The sequence below is a fragment of the Neolamprologus multifasciatus genome, chromosome 23 (genome assembly GCF_963576455.1).
Source record: "Neolamprologus multifasciatus chromosome 23, fNeoMul1.2, whole genome shotgun sequence".
Classification (NCBI taxonomy): domain Eukaryota; kingdom Metazoa; phylum Chordata; class Actinopteri; order Cichliformes; family Cichlidae; genus Neolamprologus; species Neolamprologus multifasciatus.
This window is the reverse complement of record NC_140460.1, coordinates 42,834,173-42,854,390: the sequence shown is the minus strand read 5'-3', so window position 1 is coordinate 42,854,390 and position 20,218 is coordinate 42,834,173. Positions and strand designations below refer to the sequence as shown.

The 20,218-nt window shown below is 43.2% G+C and overlaps 1 protein-coding gene across 1 annotated transcript in view; it reads right to left on the bottom strand.

The window, feature by feature from the left end:
• Positions 1 to 258: 258 nt before the first annotated feature.
• Positions 259 to 20,218, bottom strand: part of prkx (protein kinase X-linked) — a 40,476-nt gene continuing 20,516 nt past the window's right edge. Inside the window, exons 5-9 of the mRNA XM_085151430.1 lie at positions 19,814 to 19,933; positions 14,832 to 14,927; positions 11,010 to 11,067; positions 4,896 to 4,973; positions 259 to 4,034 (exon numbers count right to left, since the gene is read on the bottom strand). Of these exons, the coding sequence (XP_085007556.1) occupies positions 3,909 to 4,034; positions 4,896 to 4,973; positions 11,010 to 11,067; positions 14,832 to 14,927; positions 19,814 to 19,933 (478 nt within the window). The 3' untranslated portion in view covers positions 259 to 3,908. The remainder of the gene's footprint in view (positions 4,035 to 4,895; positions 4,974 to 11,009; positions 11,068 to 14,831; positions 14,928 to 19,813; positions 19,934 to 20,218) is intronic.

Here is a 20,218-nt window from a genome sequence, read left to right as displayed (position 1 = left end):
GGTTTGCTTGGCTACACAGGCAGGCGACTACCCTTCAGAGCCTGCTGGGTGTCTGAAGGACGCAGGTGAGTGTGAAACAAACCAAGCTGGACAAAACATGCTTCTTTATAAACTCCACTTGTTTTGACAGTTTAAAACTTCACTCAGGCTTCAGAGTTAAAGGTACAACTAGAACTCATGGAAATGAAAAGGCATTGCTACGTATTGGGTAGAAAACAATGCATATTTGCACCAGAACACATATTTCCAAGACAAAGGTTGACATTTTAAACAATATATTGCTGTGCAAGACACAATGTCCCAGGACTGGACAGAACAACACGTACACTCGGGGTAAGAAAACAAAGGTTGAAATGCAGCAAAGAAAAACCTGTGAATACAGATTAATGTGACACTTCAGGTATTTTAAAGCATGCGCACATTTCTATTTAGAAAAGCTACTTAACAGGACACACAGCTCTTTGTAATGATGCCCATAAACAGCATAATTCAATCATACACTCTGATAAGCATCAAGACAATAACAGAAATGTCAACAACACATTTAAGCTCAGGTGATTACAGGCGTGTCCATAAAGGTAAAGGTGCCCGGTTACAGCATGCAGAATTTTCTGGCATCGTCCTCGAGGGTGGACTTAGTGTTGTTTAACAAGTGGACATGTTAAGATCTGCTGACTAGGAACGTCAAAGAACATGATCCTCATCATTTTAATCAAAGCCTTCACTGAATGGGAGCTCTGAGTGGGTTTGCAGTGGTCCTTCCCTTCAGTGGCCTAACAGAGCTGCTGCTTTATCATGTGGCTCAGGAGTTTGGGTTTCATTCATCCACAGCTAACAGACTGTCACTGAATCACTAAGAGCCTCCTTTAAAAGGTCCACCTCAGAATTCATCCATGTGTGATAATGTCCTGGAAAAGCTTCAGTAGATCTGTGGAGTCTCACAGACGCAGTGACCTGAGTCTGAAGTTAGATTTCAGTTTACTGAAGTTAAATCTTTGATGTTTCCACTTCTCTCGAGGACTTATTCACAGGAATTAGAATTTTTCATTTATTTTAAATAAAAAAATGTAAGCAAACATGCCATTTTATAACTGCAGTGAACAGGTGATGCAGGTGCTCGAGACACTTGGATCCAATCATTTTCTGGATGTCTGGAGTCCACTGCAACTGACATTGGCCTGATAAACAATGAATAATTCATCTGCGATCTTGAACAGCGGACTTTCGTCTACTTCTGTGAGGTCCTGAACCATAAAGTCACTGTTACGACAACAGAAAAGCAGCTTTGTTTGTCCGTATAACACAAAAGTGCAACAGGAAAAGCTTACCATCATGAGATACATGGCTCGCCAGCAGCTCCACTATTCTGGTCTCCTTCCTGCTGTTTGGACGTTTGCAGACCTACGTGGACATGAGGTATCTTGGCCTTATCTTACAAATGACTCTCGCTAACTCATTTCAACATGAGCTACTTTGAGCTTTAAAATGTGTTTTTAAAATGTGTTCAGGGTGTGCCGCAGGCTCAGGAACAATTTCAGTTGTAAACAAAACAAAACAGCAATCAGAAAAAAACTTGTTTATGGACAGAGTGGCTGCAGCTCGATGAGGAAAACCTGTGTAATAAGGACGTCTGCAGCGAGTCCACCCAGAGTGTTTTAGATGAATTGATGCTGCAGCCAAGTATCAAAAACAAAGGCATTGATAGGCTAGGATGCTTCAAAGGTCCAGTGAGGTTGTGTTCAGAGCAACATCTGCACAGCGAATAAGGAAAAATAATTCCACAATGTTTACAAAACAGGATACAGACACGAGGGACGAATGAAAACAGGAAAATACTCGTATGTCATCCACGAGGCAGTCCAGCAGACGGTGGATAATAAAATACAAGCCTTCTATCATCTTATCCATCTGAACAAACATCATGGCTTCCATCAGGTTCCTCCTGCTACTTTCAACGTTTTAGAAATTTTTCACAACAGCCTAAAAGGTCAACTTTCAAAGAGGAGTCAGCACTTCTGAAGTCAGCCAGTGACAAGAGTTCAACATCCCTTTAGTTCATCCTGGAGGTGTTCAGCAGGGTTCAGCTTCCCCCACCAACCCCCTCCAACCATCCTTTTATGGAGCGTGTGCACTGGAGGCATAGGGGAAAGAAAGCTGCCGACTTTAGTTAGAATGAGATCCAACTTCTAATGAAGTATGAGGCACAGAAGCCACGATAAACAAGGTTTATTCTGGAAGGTTGATATTGTTGTGATATTCAGCAAGCAACAGTTCACAGAAAGGCTAATGAATACTGACGAATGCTAAGAATGGGAACTGATAAGATCAATATCACCTATTGATTTTCACTGGCTCCGCTTTCAGAGTCATCACCTTCACTAAGCAGCACATCAACAACATTATATCCGTTCAGAGTAACTGCATGCTGTGCCATCAGTGCTGGGGTCATTACTCAAACATATCAGTCAGAACACTGTTGTTAAAAGCAAAGACGTGCTTTAGTTTATTGTTCCCAGGAGGAAGTCTTTGTGACTGAAACGTATCAGCTTATAAGCCTTTAATAACACAAACCTGATGCTACCACACACCAACACACATCCCAGTCCTGACGAGGACACACATGTGATCCTTGTCTTAGTATTTAGGTATGAACACGAAGCGACGATGAAAACCAGCACAGAGACTTTACGCGATCGCCACGGTGCCTCTACTTTAGAAACATGAACAGGTAGAGATGAAGGCTTCATCGCTGGCTTCGATGCTCAGGCTCTGACCGCTGCGCTGGCGTCAGATTCACGATGCTTTAATTTAACTCCGGGTTCTTGGCTAGCTTAGCGTTAGCACGCCGTGCTGTCTGTGCCTCCAAAGAGCTGATGTTGTGTTAGCGACATCATTAACAGCTGTTTCTGGACACACTTTCCGTTCCACGGCACTCTCACGGTTTTGTGCAATGAAAATAACTGTAACACCTGATCGGCGCATGAGCTGAAATCAGCTGACTGTAGTGCAAATGCAAGAGGATAAGCAGGACTGATAGGCAGGCAGACGAACTATGACTGGGAACTGGGTCTTATAGAGAATTTAGATTCGTATCCCGACCAACTGCACATTCACTCTGCACTGTGATGCACTTACATAACATCCTTGGCTTTAAATAAAATACGACAACAAGAATGAAAATGAGTGAGGAGCAAAGCGCCTGCAGAGCAGCTGTGGCTCTGCAGTAATGGCAGAAAGCTCGGGCTGTGAAGACCTAACGCAGAGACAGCTTTACATTATTAGATGTGACAACAGTTCAGTGGTATGTTGTCTCCAACAGCACCTCACGTTCCAAGTCCACGATACTTTGATTTCCATCGACACAGCACAGAGTTCAGATGTGTAGCTGCGAGACATCAGTGATGTAAGGCACTTCCTTTACAAGTGCTACTGGTTCTCTGTCCAAGTGTCTGACTACATATAGAACACGTCAGTAATGACGACTGATCAGAAGACTGTTACAGTACCAGTCTGAAGTCACATTAGACATCTTAAAAAGAGAGAAACTATAAAACACGACTATATAAAAAGACCTGATTTGGTTTCTGTTTTACACCCAGAAAGTAACAGTCTTTTGGTTTCACATGAACCAGATATTTTTGCATATGAATGGCTCAGAGAATAAAAACAAAATAAACTCAAAGTAGCAGATAAATAAAAGTATAAAAAGCTAACCATGTCTTTAGTTTCATACATACACGTCACAGCATCCGTCCTTTGGAAGTTCATTATTACAGATAAGATGCAAATCCCCCAATTTGATAAATAAGTGTTTTCTCCAACAGAGTACCTGTAATAGTAGTTTTACAATGTGTGTTGTTAGTTATCCACATAAATCAATCGATTAATAAATAGACACGGCTGAGGGGTCAGAAGTTTTTGAAGACCTCCAAGTCTTTCTCGGCCACAGGGGGGTCTTTTTTCCAGTCGTCCTCTGGGTAAACGTCAAAGTTGGAGGTGTCGCCCTCATGGGAAACCTTAGGAACTATAGGAGGCTGGAAACAAGGAGGAGGAACGTGTTAAATGGAGGTGAGGAACTGCAGGGCAATGCTAGTGAGTATTCACATACAGGCGGTGTTCCTAATTCATTCAAAGTTTGATCCAGAAAGATCCGGACAGACACAGTTCTCTATTCAGCACTACAAGAATAGATCGCGATAACACACAGACTTAAATTCAGGTCAAAGGGTTTTTCATTTCATTTTGACGTGTCGTCCCTTGAAGCCACACAGAGGGTGTTGAGTGAGATCGTTTCCTCTTGACTGAAATTCTCTGTATCTACATTCCTGAAGTCACTTCTCGATTGAATATTTCCACATTCTTCTCCACTCAGCTGTCTGAAAGATTTTTTCTCTTTGCGTGGGTTTTCCCTGAATTCTGTAGTTACTGAGCTCACCACAGCATTTCGTCTGTAAAGACCGAACCCGACAGTCGATCGAGCAGTTTTCACCACGAGTCCCGTAGCTTTGGTTTTTCCATTGGGATCTCTTTGGATTGCAAACAGTTTGCAAATGCAAAGACATCATCATCATCATCATCAAAGCATTCGCCATTGAATAATTAAGAAATAGAGCAAAAAAGTCCAATTACTCTATGAACCTGTAGAAACTGAAGAAAACAGGAATGTCTGCAATGTGAAAGTCCTTAAATGAAAGTCTGCAGTTCAATCACAGCATTATTGCATCATTTGAAACCATCAGTGTAACTAACCCTAACTAACCTAACTAACTAACTAGCTAACCCTAGCGCACAAACACAAAATTGTGAAAATGATTCTAATGTCCAAACTGTAAGCAGATTCTTTACCATCCTGATACGAGTGTAGCTGAACAGGTGAAAAATACAATCAAACCCACCTTTAGCTTCCTCAGAGGAACGGCCTCCCAGTCAATCGTTTTAAACCATCGGTGCTTTTTCACGTCGTCGGCTCCATTCTGAAACACACAGCACGGATGTGTTGGGAATATGTATCTGCCCCCTTTTCCTCACTTCAGTTTTTTGTATATTTGTCGTTCTTTAATGTTCAGTCGCCTGAAATATTGTTCAAAGAAAACCAGAGTAAAGGCAAATGTTTAAATAACGATGACAGAAAGATGCTAAACCAACCTCGCCCCGATACAGTAACTGTAACATTTTGTTACACCAGCACATTCCAGCAGTTGTAACAAAGTAAAATGTTACAGTTACTTTATTACAAGTGACGGAGTTTCCTGGGTGTAACAAAATGGAAACATCTCATATTCATGGCTTCAGATTTTTAAATCTTTATAGACTTTTGAAGTGTACTACAATCACAAAATGATGACGTTATTATTAATCCACACATTCAATATTCATATAAAGTCAGGCATTATTAAAGCTTTGAAATGAAAAAATAGGACGACACATTGTCAAAAGGAAATGTGGCACTTTTCTACTCAAAGCGCTTTTTACAACTTTATTCATCCATTCACACAATCACTTTTTCCCATGCTCCTTCAGTCCAACATTCACACTCCAATGGAGGCATCACAGCAACCCGGGGTTACGATAATATTTGGCACGTAGACTGGAACAAACCGACCCACCAAATGTCCGATTAGCAGGTGACTGGCTCTACCTGAGCTACAGCCAAGTCTACACCAAGGTCGTGATTTACAGAAACAAACCTCATTTATTTCTCTGTTTTTCAGAAAAAACACACCATCACCCATGGGGGTTTTTTTGGATCAGAAAATTGAAATAAACTCCAAAAGTGCAGCAGCAGGAGCTCTGATAGGAAGGGACAATACTCATCTCCCACTAATATGCCACATTTGACCAATCAGAGCTCCTGCTGCTGCCCTGTGCAGACTGCACTGATCTACTTGACTTTCTCAGTGTGTGTCTGCGTGAGTGAGGTGAAGCCGTGCGAGTGACTGACCCAGACGAGGCTACAGCTGATGTCGACTCAACAAACAGCAGATAATCAGCATGTGATTCGTCCCTGAGCTTTAATATCACACAGCTCAATTTGTCAACTTAAGATAGATGTAAAAACACATTGTGAGGCTTTTAATTTGAAAACATTGTTCAAGAACAAAATTGTCAAATCAGTAGCAAAAATATAAGAAAAAAGTTTGATCATTGACCAAGATTATTGGGGACTTTAATGTTTACTTGACAAACATAATCTTTTGGACTAAAGTAGTTCATCAGTGTCTTTGAAATAAACTGTCAGTGTGTCATTATTCTAGTGCACTGTTCAACCTCCCAACAATCTGTGTTACTGAGCGATGAGGAATACTGGCAGCCACAATCAATATCATCATGTTTGGAATTATGTGGCGTTAATCACAGAGCTCACAGAGCCGTCTGCTTTATTGAGAGCAGCTCACAGTGTGACTTCACTGACACACTTCAGTTTGAATGGAGATCTGCACAGCCCCGCCAGCCCCCCCCCAAAAAAGTGCATGTTTCAATTCACATCACCTCAGTAAGACCATGTGAAAATTAAAACGAATCATCCCAGGTGAGCTTAAACACCTTTGTTCCCCTTTTGTTAAAAACACACCACACAAAAATACTGTAAAAGGAAACTGTCTTATATACAGAGTAGAAACTCAAAATGCACATTTCACTTAAAAATTAAGATGTGAACAAATCAACTTGATATTCTTCTCCTGTTGAAAAACCCCAAAAAAGAAATAAACAAGTCTTCTCATCAGATAATGATGCTGAGATGAGATACTGACAGAAAATAGGAGACAGATGTTTGTTTGTTTTTAAGTTAATTCCCAATAAAACTAACTGTAAATGTTTAACTACATCGCTGTCTGTATTATTGTTGAAGTCCTAACGTCACCTTTAAAGTGTTTGTGCTGATAACATCATGTCAGACAGGCCTGGAGAACAGCACTGACTGGGAGGCTTTGAACACATCACATAGTTCAGTTCAACATATACGACTTGAAGAATGAAAAGCATCTACTTCAAATCTATTGAATGTATCATCTGTGATATTATTATGTACAAGTCCAATGTATTTTGTTTCTCACTTAAATAAACAGGCAGCCTTAAAGTCTGAAATATTCATATACAAACACACATAACTGTGTGAACTGTCTCAGTGGCTGATTGTGAACCACAGGCCTCAGTGTGAGCTTGAAGACATTTATAATGTTTAAGTAGTTTGATGTGTCGGTGCTGACGATAAACACAGAAACAAGAGGCTATTCTTTGTGACCACATGGATCAGTCATATTACCATTATTACACCCAAAGGCACCAAGTTAACACTCAAAGAAGCTGCAGCAGTACACACAAATATAAACAGTACTTTCAGCCTCTAACCCTCTGGGCTCCAGGGTTGATTTGTTCTCTATATTTCACCTTTAAAACTGTTTATCTGTTATTTTCTCATTTTAACAAACTGTTTCAGCACAATTTATCTAAATCCAGACAAAATTTAAAATACGAGTAGAAAGTGATATTTTTGACAGTAAAAACCACAAACATGTTTAACGAATCATTGTCATAACTTGAAATGCAAATAGAAATTGTACATTTTTTAAAAATATGCACAAGTTTTGCAAACAACAAAGTTATTTGGTACTATTTACCTAAAAATGCAGCCGAGGCTCAGACGTTTTTAACCATTTAAAACTATTTACAGAACAATCAGGTGCTCTGCGTCAAATAAGAAGACACACAAATGATTTACGCAACTCCAAAAAATAGTTTGTGTCACTCTGACACAGAGGAGAACAGCACAGGGACAAACCTGCAGGTCTGACAGCAGCTGTGTCAGCGTTTACACTGCAGTCTGCCTTTGGTGGCTTTAAGGCAGCAACTGTGACGATCACTAGTAGAACTGACACACAAAACAAAACTGTCACTACCCGATCCGTACCGGAAACCCGATCGGTACCCCGCATGCGCAAATCTTACGTCACTTCCTCTCTTTGCCAACATTGCGACATTCAATATATTTGAATGATACGGTTAGCGCCCAGTTAGCTCCTAGCATTTCTCAACAGCTCTGCCTCCTTTTCGACTACCGGGACATTTAAACAATGGATAATCCGTTTACAAACAAATTCATGCTTTTCTCCTCAACAGAGAGCGTTCCCCGATTGAACAACAGCGCCGTCAAATAAGAAGAATGGCGCCTAATTACAGACATAATAATATTGATTTAGCAATGTGTCACGTGAAGATTCAGCAGCCAGATTAAGTGTTTACTGACAATTGACAGTGATAGCGGACATCATCATCACTATTCCAACAATCTTCTCCACACAGACAAGCATAAACACGCTCGACTATCACTAAATCAAATTTGACACACGTTTGTAATGATGCTAATTCAGTTTACAATAGGGTTCATTCGCTCGGTCAGCAGGGGGCAGTATCCTGGTACACTGGGGAGTAAACTGCCATTAAACAAACAGAAGAAGAAGAAAACTCCTGCACATGCGCAGTAAGGATCGGGAGTCCTGATCTGTAACTATTTTTTTATTTCTCGTTTTTGTCTACATTATATTGAAATGTTTCATTATCGGAAACATTTTAAGAGATACTTGTTATTCTTAACATCTTAACAAATACTCTCACCTGTAACTATCGTAAAACGCTTCGACCGGAAGTAGACACCTTCGCGCATGCGGGGTACCGATCGGGTTTCTGGTGTTGAGCCAAAAACTGATTTGCGGTATTTGCCATCTATTTGGTATCTGCACTGCGCTGCCATACTGCATCACACTCAGTGCATTTCAATCATTTCTCCAGCGAGTTTTATAGCATAATTTTAAAGTAGCGTGTGTAACGTACACGTACTGGAAAATTATTCACTAGGACTCACCTATCATGCGACTGTCGTTTTCCATCAAACACCCATTGAAACAGCGACCTACAGTTATGTTACAGCAGCGGTCTCCAACCTTTTTTGCGCCACGGACCGGTTTATGCCCGACAATATTTTCATGGACCGGCCTTTAAGGTGTCGCGGATAAATACAACAAAATAAAACTAGTACCGGTACTGAAAAAAAGAAGATTTATTCATAACACACGTGAAAAGACCCAGGAAAACAGAGTAAACGATAAAAACGATAACAAAATAACGCTGAAAACCGATAAAAACCCTGAAAACTATACATTTCACACCTGAGCCTCAACTCTCGCTGCCCAGTACCAAACGGGCCCGGGGGTTGGGGACCGCTGTGTTAGCGCACTCATCCCCGACTGGCCGAGGGAGGGGCGGGGTCACAGACACAAGGCAGCCAGGCGGGAAAATTTTGCTTTTACATTTTGCGACTCATTTTATTTCTCTATCTGATAAGAAAACGATTCAATCAGTTATTTGTGGTGAATGAAATACAGCTACACTTTCAAGCACTTTTAAGCACCACATCTGAAATTCAAGCACTTTTCAAACCTTGAAAAGAAAACATTAAAATTCAAGCATTTTCAAGGATTTCAAGCACCCGTACGAACCCTGCTACTAAACTTTGACACAATACAACCTGTAATTGTATCAAGGACTCATTAGAAAAGAGGAGGAGCATGTTCTTCTGTGTTTATGTTCTTCATTGTGACTGGCCGCTGCAAAGGCTTAATTGGTCGTGGTCAGGTTATTAAAAACTATTGTTGGTATTCAAATTTGTTATGGACATATGAACGCCTCAACACCTCGACTTGAACTGATGAGTTCCTAAGCTTTTAGAAGTTAACGAGAAACCCAAAGGTCACTAATTTACAGGCTAACAGTTCAGGACAGTAGACGAGCAGGTTTGAGGAACTCGAGCTAGTATCCAAGCTTTTACATCGTCCTCACAACCAGCACGCTGTTGATCATGAGGGTTTACATCTCTCGCACGCAACGTCTAAATGAAGTCAGAGGAGGAAAATCCACTTGTTTGAACAACTAGATGCAGCTTGAAAGCAGCACCAACCACTTTCCTGGGTGTGAGCCCAGGAAATGTTGTTTCTGAAACACTCGGCGTGAGCAGCCCATCTGACTCAACCCCGCAAACCTGCTGCATCCAAAGTTCGCTTCTTAAATGTTTCTTTCTACTTCAGCAGGTCATCTAAACAACCCCTACATGGGCTGCAGCTGATTGACTGATTACACATTTCTGTTAACAAGCAGTTGAACAGGTCTAATGAATCCGTCACATGACCTCCTGTTGTCATAGACACACTTCTGCCACACGGTGATATTTATTAAAACATGCCAGTCTCAGATCCACCAGAACCATCAATAATGAAACAGCTGTGAGGATCAATAAACGAACACACTGCTAAAACTGGAGCAGATTACTCCAGAACTTCCTGGACGTTGTTGTGAGCTGGAAAAATCCCAAACAAACGAACAAAAACATCCAAGAGAGACAGAGGGAAGTCTGGTCACCCAACGGAGAGTGACCAGTTTCAGACAAGTCATGAATGCAGCAGTTCAGATGTGCACAGTGATACCATCCTGGGTAACTGCCTGTAACAAACTGAACATTTCTCTGAAACGAGCTGCGCTCATTAAGCACAATGACTTATAAAATCTGTAAACTGTATCCATCTGTTTTAAAATCTGTGAGCATAAAAAGCCCTCTATTAAATAAATGCCCTCTATTAACACTCGTGTGTTATAAGAAACAGAGAATTTGACTGATTTTCTCCAGAACTGTATCCAGTGATTATTGGTCCATGGATCGCTTCGATGGCACTCACTCATATCAAACCTCTGTATCTTTGAACCTCTGTTCTCCATACGTCTGTCTGAAATAAATGCCTCCAGCTTTATGTTCTTCAGAGGAGTGAAGCTGCTGCTCTCACTGGAGGATATTTACATTATAATTCAGACGTATGTACTGACAAACCACCATAACTCCAAAAACCCTTCTGCATACGTCTATTTATTCAGGATTACGGTGCTGCAGCCGGACCAGCTGCCTACTCAGAGGAAGACGTATGGTACCACGTGGTCACAGCAGGCAGGAAATCAAACTAACTCACCTTCATGTTGCCCAGCCGTCTGGCTCGGTCAATCACGAGAAACTTCTTTATGAGGTCTCTGAGGAGACAAAGGAAGAGTCAGTGACAGCTTCACAGTATAGCTGTACGGTCTCTGTGGGACACAACCACTCACGTCTTTGCAGCACTGTCACAATGACAAATATCTCCTCATTAAAAGGCGACTGACGGCCTGTTACAGGTGACAGAGTGAGGTGTGTCCATTTGACCAACTGAAGCAACTGAGAACATGTTTCAGAGAGACCGTCATCAGACTGTAAATCAGAACATGTGATATAAACATCCACAGGTTTCTCTCACAGGTGTAGCTCAGGAGGTGGAGCAGGTCACCTACTGATCAGGAGGTTGGAGGTTCAATCCCAGGCTCCTCCCGCTGCATGCCAAGTATCCTTGGACGAGTTACTAACCCCAAGTTGCTCTCGATGCGTCCATCGGAGTGTGAATGTGTGTGAGTGTAGTTAGCACTCAGTATAGAGGTGGTGTGAGAGTGGGTGAATGTGGCGTGTTGTATAGAATCAGTCCATGTAAAGCGCGATACCTGCCGATGAACAGAAAGCTAACAGATCTCAGATCCAACCATCTGCTGGCTGATAATTACGACAGCTGGATGCTGAAAAGACTACTTCTCATTTGTGACTGAATCACACTGTCTGAACTGTGGGAACGACACTTAATAAAGAAATATTTTGATTTATTGGGAATACTGGCATTTCATGGACTTCCAAAAGGAAAACAATTAAAGAAACTTTGGACAGACTGTTTCTGCGTTTCCATATGAGCATTCACACAGACAGAGTCACTCTAAGAGGACGTCGGAACCCCGACTTACCAAATTAATTCGTTCCCGAGGGTCTTTGGTAAGTCGAAGCACCCATCGACCTTTTGAGTGAACGATAGGCTAACAGCTAACAGCGAATCAGTGTTGCCAACTCCTCAGGAAGAAAAATCGCTATTGGCTGTCCTAGAAGTCGCTAAATGATGTCATCACCTAATTTGCATAATTGGTCATGCTAAATATAATTGTAACCTACGTTGTTGGAGAGAGAAATAACATCGTGGAAGAGACATAAAGTGAGTAAAAAACGTCCTAAATGCATTTAGAGTTTATTTAGAACTACAAATTAAATTTCTTTTAGCAATTATTGTTTTTTAATGTCACAATTCCAACCCTGCTCCTTTACCCGGGCTTGGACCGGCGAAGTGACCTGAAATAGGCACTCTGGTGGAGTTACTGTGTGTGTGTGTTTATAAGTAGTTTTAAACCTGATCCACAAAACAGCATCACAGTAAAAGAACTGACTGGGTTACAGTCAGTGTGGAGCAGAGGCTTCGCTCATGCGCGATTCATTTGCAGTTCGGACTCATAGGTGTGAACGTCTCCTGCCCTGATAGCAGCTGGGGGAGGACTATCCTCCTGTGAGCGCTTTGGCACGGGTGAGGCGCCCACGGCAGCACCGCTGCCTGTTGAGAGTAAAAGCGATACGTGCTTCACGTCAAAAAGTCGTCATAAATAAGTCTCCAATAACACCAGAAAAAGTCGCCAGATTTGTCGCTTTTTAGAAAAAGAGTCGCTAAGAGGGTCTGAAAACTCGCTAAATATAGCGACAAAGTCGCTAAGTTGGCAACACTGCAGCGAAGGCCAACAGGTTGTCACATGATTCGGAAGGCATTGTAGGCATTCTGGGCTCAGCCAATCAGAGCCAGCGGATTTCGTAGCACGGGCAGAAATATTGCCGTTCGGTGCCTTCGTAACTTGAACTTTCTGTTTAACGGGGTATTCGTTCCACTGTATCCAATAATTCATGGAGTCAGAACAAGTCAAACTCTAATAGGAACTGTGAGCGAAGACACTGAGGCAGAGGAGGATCCTTCAGGTCCGATCAATGAGTTCCTAACAAGTCCTAAGGTAGCAGCTCATTTACTCCTTTCCTCTTGTTCTGGGACGTTTCTGTCTGCTTGTCTACGTTCAACAGCAGCAGCTGCTGGAGAGACGGCAGGTGTCCCTCTCTCAGTTTGATGGATGGACTCTGTGGTGTAAGAAACATATTCATAATTGTGGGAATATTAAAAATCCTTCCTCTGTTGGATAGATGTCTTAAGACTGGGAAGTTGTGACTTTGTTTATCCGTGGAAGCTGTGGCTGACCTCTCCACAGTCACTGCATTAGAACTTAGTGACGCACACTCCCACCCAGAGTGCCTGTAATCATGCCTGCTCCTCAGGCTGTAGTGATGGGTGTTGTGCACTGGGTGGGGGACCAGTCTAAGGCCAGGTGTGTCATTAGTGACTGCAGATCCACCCACAGTGCCTCTTTAACCACAGGGACCCTGCAGATCAGGAAACGTCCCACAGCCGTTTGAAGTTTCACACTGAGTCATGTGAGTGACTGTCGTGATGTCAGTGTGTCAGTCAGCCTCAGATACGAGACTTTTCTGAGTGGCCACATCCTGCACACAGGTCCACCTGCAGGCCTTCTTTGAGCAGCTGTACCACCATCATGCATACATCTGCATATCCAATAAGTACTGAAGTACATATTGGGGTGGGTGTGGGTCAGGAGGTGGAGGAGGTCGCCTTCTAATCAGAGGGGGTGTGGGTCGACCTCTGGCAGCTCCAGTCTGCACGCCAAAGGGAAGGATGCTGACCCAGGGTTGCTCCCGATGCGTTCATTGGAGCACGACGGTGCATGAATGTTACACAGAAAACACTTAGATACAGAAAAAATGAATGTGTGTGAGGCTCGTGAGAAAGCAACAACATGCAGTCAACAGAGTAACACAACAACAAGCACAATCCCATTCTAAGGTAACACAACGAGTCAACGTGTTTCTACAATAAAGTTTAAAGACATTTCTAAGACTTAATGAAACGAGCGCTCCTGCTCCAGGAGTCACAGCGTGTGACGGGTTTACTGTCAGGAAGTTTCTAGTGTTTCATAAATTACAATTGTTTCCACAAAGTCTCACTGTACAGATGTTTTCTACTGTAAACACATTCATACAGGGTTTCTGCTTTCACTCTGACAGAAGCATCACAGGACAGCTCAACATCCTGACGAGAAGGAAACAGCTTCCAGCTCGATGGCCTGTTCTACCTAAATAACATCCACTCCTGTGGCTAATAGGGGTGGGGAAATGGATACAGTGTAGCATGGTGATATTTTGTTTGCTAATAATGTATGGATACAGGGACAGCAGAAATCGATACTTTGTTACAAAAAGGTTTTTGTGCTCTGACTTCAGAGCATGTTGATCCTTTTTCTGAGCAAGAATCCTGACATTCCTTCACTGTCCAAATGTGTTTAATAAACATGACAGTTTACTTATTTTAATTTAAGACATGTTTTATTTTAATTAAGTTTAAAACTTTTTATTTAATGTAAAATTATATTTTGTTTTAATTTACTTTCAAATTCTTCAGTTGCTGAAGGGGCTGCATAGTTTTCATAAACTGCATAGTTCAGAATAGCTATAATTGTACCAGATGGTTGATTCAGTTAAGTTGGACTAGACTGTAATACAAACCGTTCAGTTTGTCAACAATCAAACTGAAATGAGAGAAAGACTGAGTGTGAGACTTTGATATTAGAGAAAATGAATATTGATAAAGTTTACCTTTATGTACAGAATCTGAATATCGCAAAATATTTTTAAAAATTGCAATAACATCGTATCGTGCGTTAAGTATTGTGATAATATCGTATCGTGGGATGTGTGGTGATTCCCACCTCTAGTGGCTAACGATAAAAACCACAGACAGACTCCTGGGTTGTGAGTCTGACCCCTGCATGATGCCACATCTTACTTGACATAGAAGTCCAGGTGACGTGGGAATTCCAGTTTTGCAGCCAGAATCTTCTGATAGATTCCAAACGGATTGTCATCAAAGAAAGGTGGATACCTGTGGAAAGAAAGAAGCGTCAGCCCAGCCTGCTCGTCTCAAGCTACACACACACAGACACACAATCACAAACACAATTCAGGATCATGATGCGAGGAACAGGTAACAGAGGCTCGCGCTCACCTGAAGCACTTAAACCTATGAATGAACATGTGAGGGGTCACCACTGTGGGTCTGTGTCCACAGCTGTTTGTGTGTCTGTGTGTGTCCTCTACCATCCACTGAATGCTTTCCCAGCTCTCCATTCTTCTTTTGGCCTGAACAAGTCGTTACCCACAAATTACATAATGGCAGCTGCCTCTAAACACGCGGAGCAGGAAGGCACAATAACACAGTTTGTCACACCCTGCTCGTGTTCCCAGTGAGAAGCTGCAGCCATAAAGCTGTTGGATGTGGGGCCTGTGGGGCCTGTGGGGCCTGTGGGAGCTGTGGGAGCTGCACTGCAGACTGATGCTGTCACAGCTGAGGAATTTAGGTCAGGCTGAGGATGCGAGTCATCACCTCCAACAGTCCTGAGTGTGTCCAACATCAGGGTTCAGTCTGTGTGAAAATCAAGCTTCACACACGACTCTGCTTCACCGACGAGCTTCTTCACTTTAAAGACGTCTTCAAGCTGCTTTCTTTCTGAGCTCCTTAGACCACATGACCTGGGTGACTGAGGACCTGCACGGTTACACACGTGTTGTTGTTTGAGGCCAATATTAACAACATACACACACTACACATGTATATGGTTCTCTGTAGATTAGTAGATGACAGTTTTCTCATCAAATATCCTTTTTGTTCTTCATTGGCATTTTCACATAATTTGGCTTTTGAATAAAAAATAAATTCCCGGCTCGCCCCGGGAGCGTGAGCTTCCTGCAGTGTCTTAGCTGTTCCCAGGACGGGGCTCTGCTGGACAGAGATCTCCGATGTTGTTCCCGGGATCTGCTGGAGCCGCTCGCCTAGTTTGGGAGTCTCTGCACACGGTCCCACAGGAGCTCGGTCGTTCTCCACCACCCTCGGGGGCGTCTCTCACTTTGACCTCGGGGCTTCCGGGCTGCATTCGGCACAGATGTTCCCGTACACTATGGAGATGATGCTCCATGCACGCCCTGCCTGCTGGCATCTTGCACCCTGCTGTTATGTGCTGGATTAGGTTTGGATTATCGACTTATTGATTAAAATGGATTCTGACTTGGATAACGTGATATCGATTCATCAAAATCCTGAATCAATTTTTAAATATAAATTTATTTTGGCCGAAACGCCAGAATCTCTGGTTAAAGCTCACAAAATTCAACAACCACCAAACAGCTGAAACAGTAAATGAGAGCAGGAACACGGAGCACAAAGACGTAAACACAAAGCTCGACCCGCCGACGCATCAGAATCAGTGAGATGTGACTTTCTCACTGACGGCACGGACACGGTCGGGCTGAAAGCCGACAGCTCGCTGATCCTGATGCGTCGGCGGGTCGAGCTTTGTGTTTATGCCCTTTTTGTGCTGATTCTGAAGCTGCAGGTTTTTATCTCTCTCCAAACAATATCGACTGAACCAGCAGAAAAAGAAGAGCCAAACTACACTTCACATAAACATCGTCATGAATTCACTCTGACGTTTGCTGTTTTGCTTCGACCACACTTCGTGCACAGCTCTCTCTCTCTCTCTCTCTCTCTCAGCATTAGTTTCCCATCTAAAAATCTGTTTTCTGCATTATTCACTTGCTTGTTTCGCACCAGTCTAAGCAGCAGCGCCGTCGGCCGACAGCAGAGCCTCATTTCTGCAGTTCAACTAAAACTTTAATTAAAACTTTTTAAAATGATGCAAAATTGCAAAACGCTGTCTGTAATCAAACCTCTGTAACTCTGCTTCTCTTCAGCAGCATCAGGTCATGTTCACAGGTTGATTCATGATTCGTTCTTGTTCTACTGCAGAACATTTTAAGGTCGTCTGCTTTAAAAAGTCAGGACAGAAACATCTGCTTCATGTTTTTCTGTTTGATCCTCAGTTACTTTGACAACAATCTGCTGTGATGCTCACACCTGTGATGACGTCTCACAGCGTCAGCTTCGTCTTTATATATAAAGATATGGATATGTGCTGTGATCACAATTACAATATTTCTGGCTGTCTGAGGCAAAATTTCCCCGATTTAAATCGAATCGTGGATCAAATCGATTCTAGAAATCAGTGATGACACCCAGCACCCTGCTGGACTGTCTCTGGGGCATCTTTACTCAGCCTGGGGTCTGCCTGGTGTGATAGACCCCAGCCTCTATGAGTGCTCGGAGCTTGTTCTTGTGCTGACATGATTAGTGCCTCTGTGCTGTCTATCAGTGCAGCCACTGGTAGGATTTCTGGATATCAGCCACCTCCTCTATCTGCCGGTGGTTCATACATGCAGGGGCGTGTCCTTCCATCATGGTTCCTCCTCTTTCTTGGGTCTCTGCTCCCTAAGCATGCCGTCATGTTTGGCCATCTTCCAGATGTACTCGCAGATGTTCGTCGTCTCATCCTGGACCGAGCTGCTGACCCCGGCCTCCTTCCTTCCTCTTAGCCTGCAGCCTCGGGGTGCTGGACGTGGGCTGAAAGCTTTCCTGGCAGCCTCTTCATGGTTAATGTACACATTACTTTAAATTTGAATATTAGCGCTGACTTCTAGGGATGGGAAGGCTTCAAAGAAAATGCAAAATGGAGCCTCTGCTGAGTGCACGGGAACGTCACAACAAAGAAGGATTCTCCAGAAAGCATCAACAAAGCTAACAATGTGGGGAGATGACGGGCTTTTCTGAGATAAGATGCTGTCCTTGTAAAGTGAGATTTTATGTCAGCTTCATGAAACAGCATCAGGGGTGTTCATTCAATCACCAGAAAGCCTGAAGAATCTAAACGATCATGCATCGTAGGTTTGTTCCAGTTCCAGTGTGGAGGAACTCGTTCCTCTTCATTTATGTCCTGCAGTTGGAGTCCAGCCCAGCCAGTGTCCGTCCAGCAGCTCCGTGTAACCAGCAGCCTGATGCTGAGCTGAGGTGAAATCAGGAAATAGACCAACGACATGTTTGTACAGGTACTGCAGAAAAGTTCTAGAAGAAATAAGGTTTCATATCCACGGCCACATGACTGCAACTGCAGATACAAAATGGTTTCCACTAAGGACAGAAGTGAAATCATGAAGCAGACTCCCCCGAATCCTTGACTTGATGTTTTTCTACACATGCTTTGCCCCAAACGATCGACTGAGTTCTCACAAACAGCTGCTGCACTCTTTGGTCCAGACGTGTGACAAACAGCTTCACAGTGAGTCTTTGTCCCACTGTGGAAGTGTCCCTCTGCTGGGAGCAGCACAGCCTGCAGCTTTCCCCACTCACACTTCAAAGCCTGCTCACATTCATACTTGGAAAAAGGTCACATTCCTTCCACAAATCCAAAGCCGTGGAGCTTTTCCCAGCAAAGCAGACAGAACGTAGATGGAAGAGGAGGCCCACAGAAAGGTGGAGGAGGGCGCTCCACAGGGCTCAGTGTGATTTATCCACAGACGCCATGCAGAGTCTGGACAGGTGTCAGCATCAAGGGTCGATATCAAACTAAAAGCTTTTTCCTTTCAGACTGGAACGTGTCCGAGTCACAGCTCTGTGTTTCTTTCCACACAGATGCTCTGAAGATTTGCACTGAGAGACTCAGAGTCCACAGTTTAGCTCTGTTTCCACCCTCAGGCAGCTTCTACACATTTGTGTTAGCCCCCCCCCTCACTGAGGGAGATTTCAGTTAACATCCTCTTTCCTCCACTTTGCTTAGTTGCAGAACAGAAAGTGATCCAGTGTGGGAGGAACAAACAGACGACACCGAGGAAGCTTAAACCCACAGAAACACTGTGGAAAGTTCTCACCAATGATAAACGAGCTACTTGAAAATCTGTTTTCTGTCTTTACTCATTTTATGGTAACTAAGTACTCCTGCCATGACTTTCTTTACTGGCATGTTGTAGTGCTTCCAACCTTTGCACGGTGCAGGATTAATGAACGTCTCTGAAACAAGCCAATCACAGCCTTCAGCTCTGCTCCGAATGCCACCGACGGATGGAGATCCTCATTGTTTGTGAGCACGTGAGGATAAACAGGTGCTCTCTAGAAGGATCAGTGCTGTTCCCGTTCACAGATTCATGTGTCTCAGCTCTACAGCGTCTAATAATGACGAGATCTCCCAGAATAAGACAGCAGCAGTGATGCAGGTCTGTCCTGGAAATGAGATTTTGACCTGTATAAACAAACTAATAAGTTAAATTTAACTGAATAATTCTTCTGCTGCATGAACTCCTGCTCTCTCTGTGCAGAGGGTCGTACTGCTTCATGTCCACCCACAAGCTTATTTCAGGGATGTGAGGGAGACCTCGTGGTTGTCAGTGTGTACCTGCCTTATTGTGTATCTGCAGATATTTCTCTGAGCCGTCAGACTGCAGATTTCAGCACGTCTCCCTCCACATAACAGCCGGACTTTAACCTCCTAACACCCGACCTCTTCCACAGCAGCATGTTTAATCTCTCTGATATTTGGGCTGATTGGGTCCTGATGAATGTAAAAACCTAATTTTTGTTCCTAAGAAGAATCAGAGCCACATGTGAGGATGTGTTTATAATGTTGATGGAACAGTAGCAGCATAACGTCCTCGTCAGTGGACATCGGGCCTTTGTGGAGCAAAATTGAGTGTTTTGGTCTAAATAACCCAAAATGTGATGTCCACATATGTGGACGCAGGTCCTAGGAGGTCAAAGGTCAAACAGGTTCGACACTGACTGCCTTTTACAAAGTGAACGAGTGCAGATTTACCCCAGTCGGTCTAATGGAGGAGAGCGCCCTCTGGTGTTCGCAGCAGGTGTAGAGATGTTTGGACTGCACCACTTACCCAGCCAGCATCTCAAAGATGAGGATGCCCAGAGCCCACCAGTCCACGGCCCGGCCGTGACCTTTGCTTTGGATGACTTCAGGAGCCAGATACTCAGGAGTCCCGCACAGAGTCCAGGTCCTGATTGCAGAGAGCACATCAAATATTTATAACATCTCCTGCTTCCTCAATCCAAACCGACTCGTGTGACAGCTGTGTTATCATGAATGACAGGTTTCATTTTCATTCTGTCAAAGTTATTGATTCTTTCCATATAACTCCCAGAGTACGAGCACCTTTGGTGTGAAATGGTTCATGTTTACATCATAGATGATGTTATTGATTCATTCAGTGGCTGAACTGGCCACAGAAGACCAACGTGAGCCTTTTCATGATGATTTCAGGTGATTCTAACATCCTTCTCAT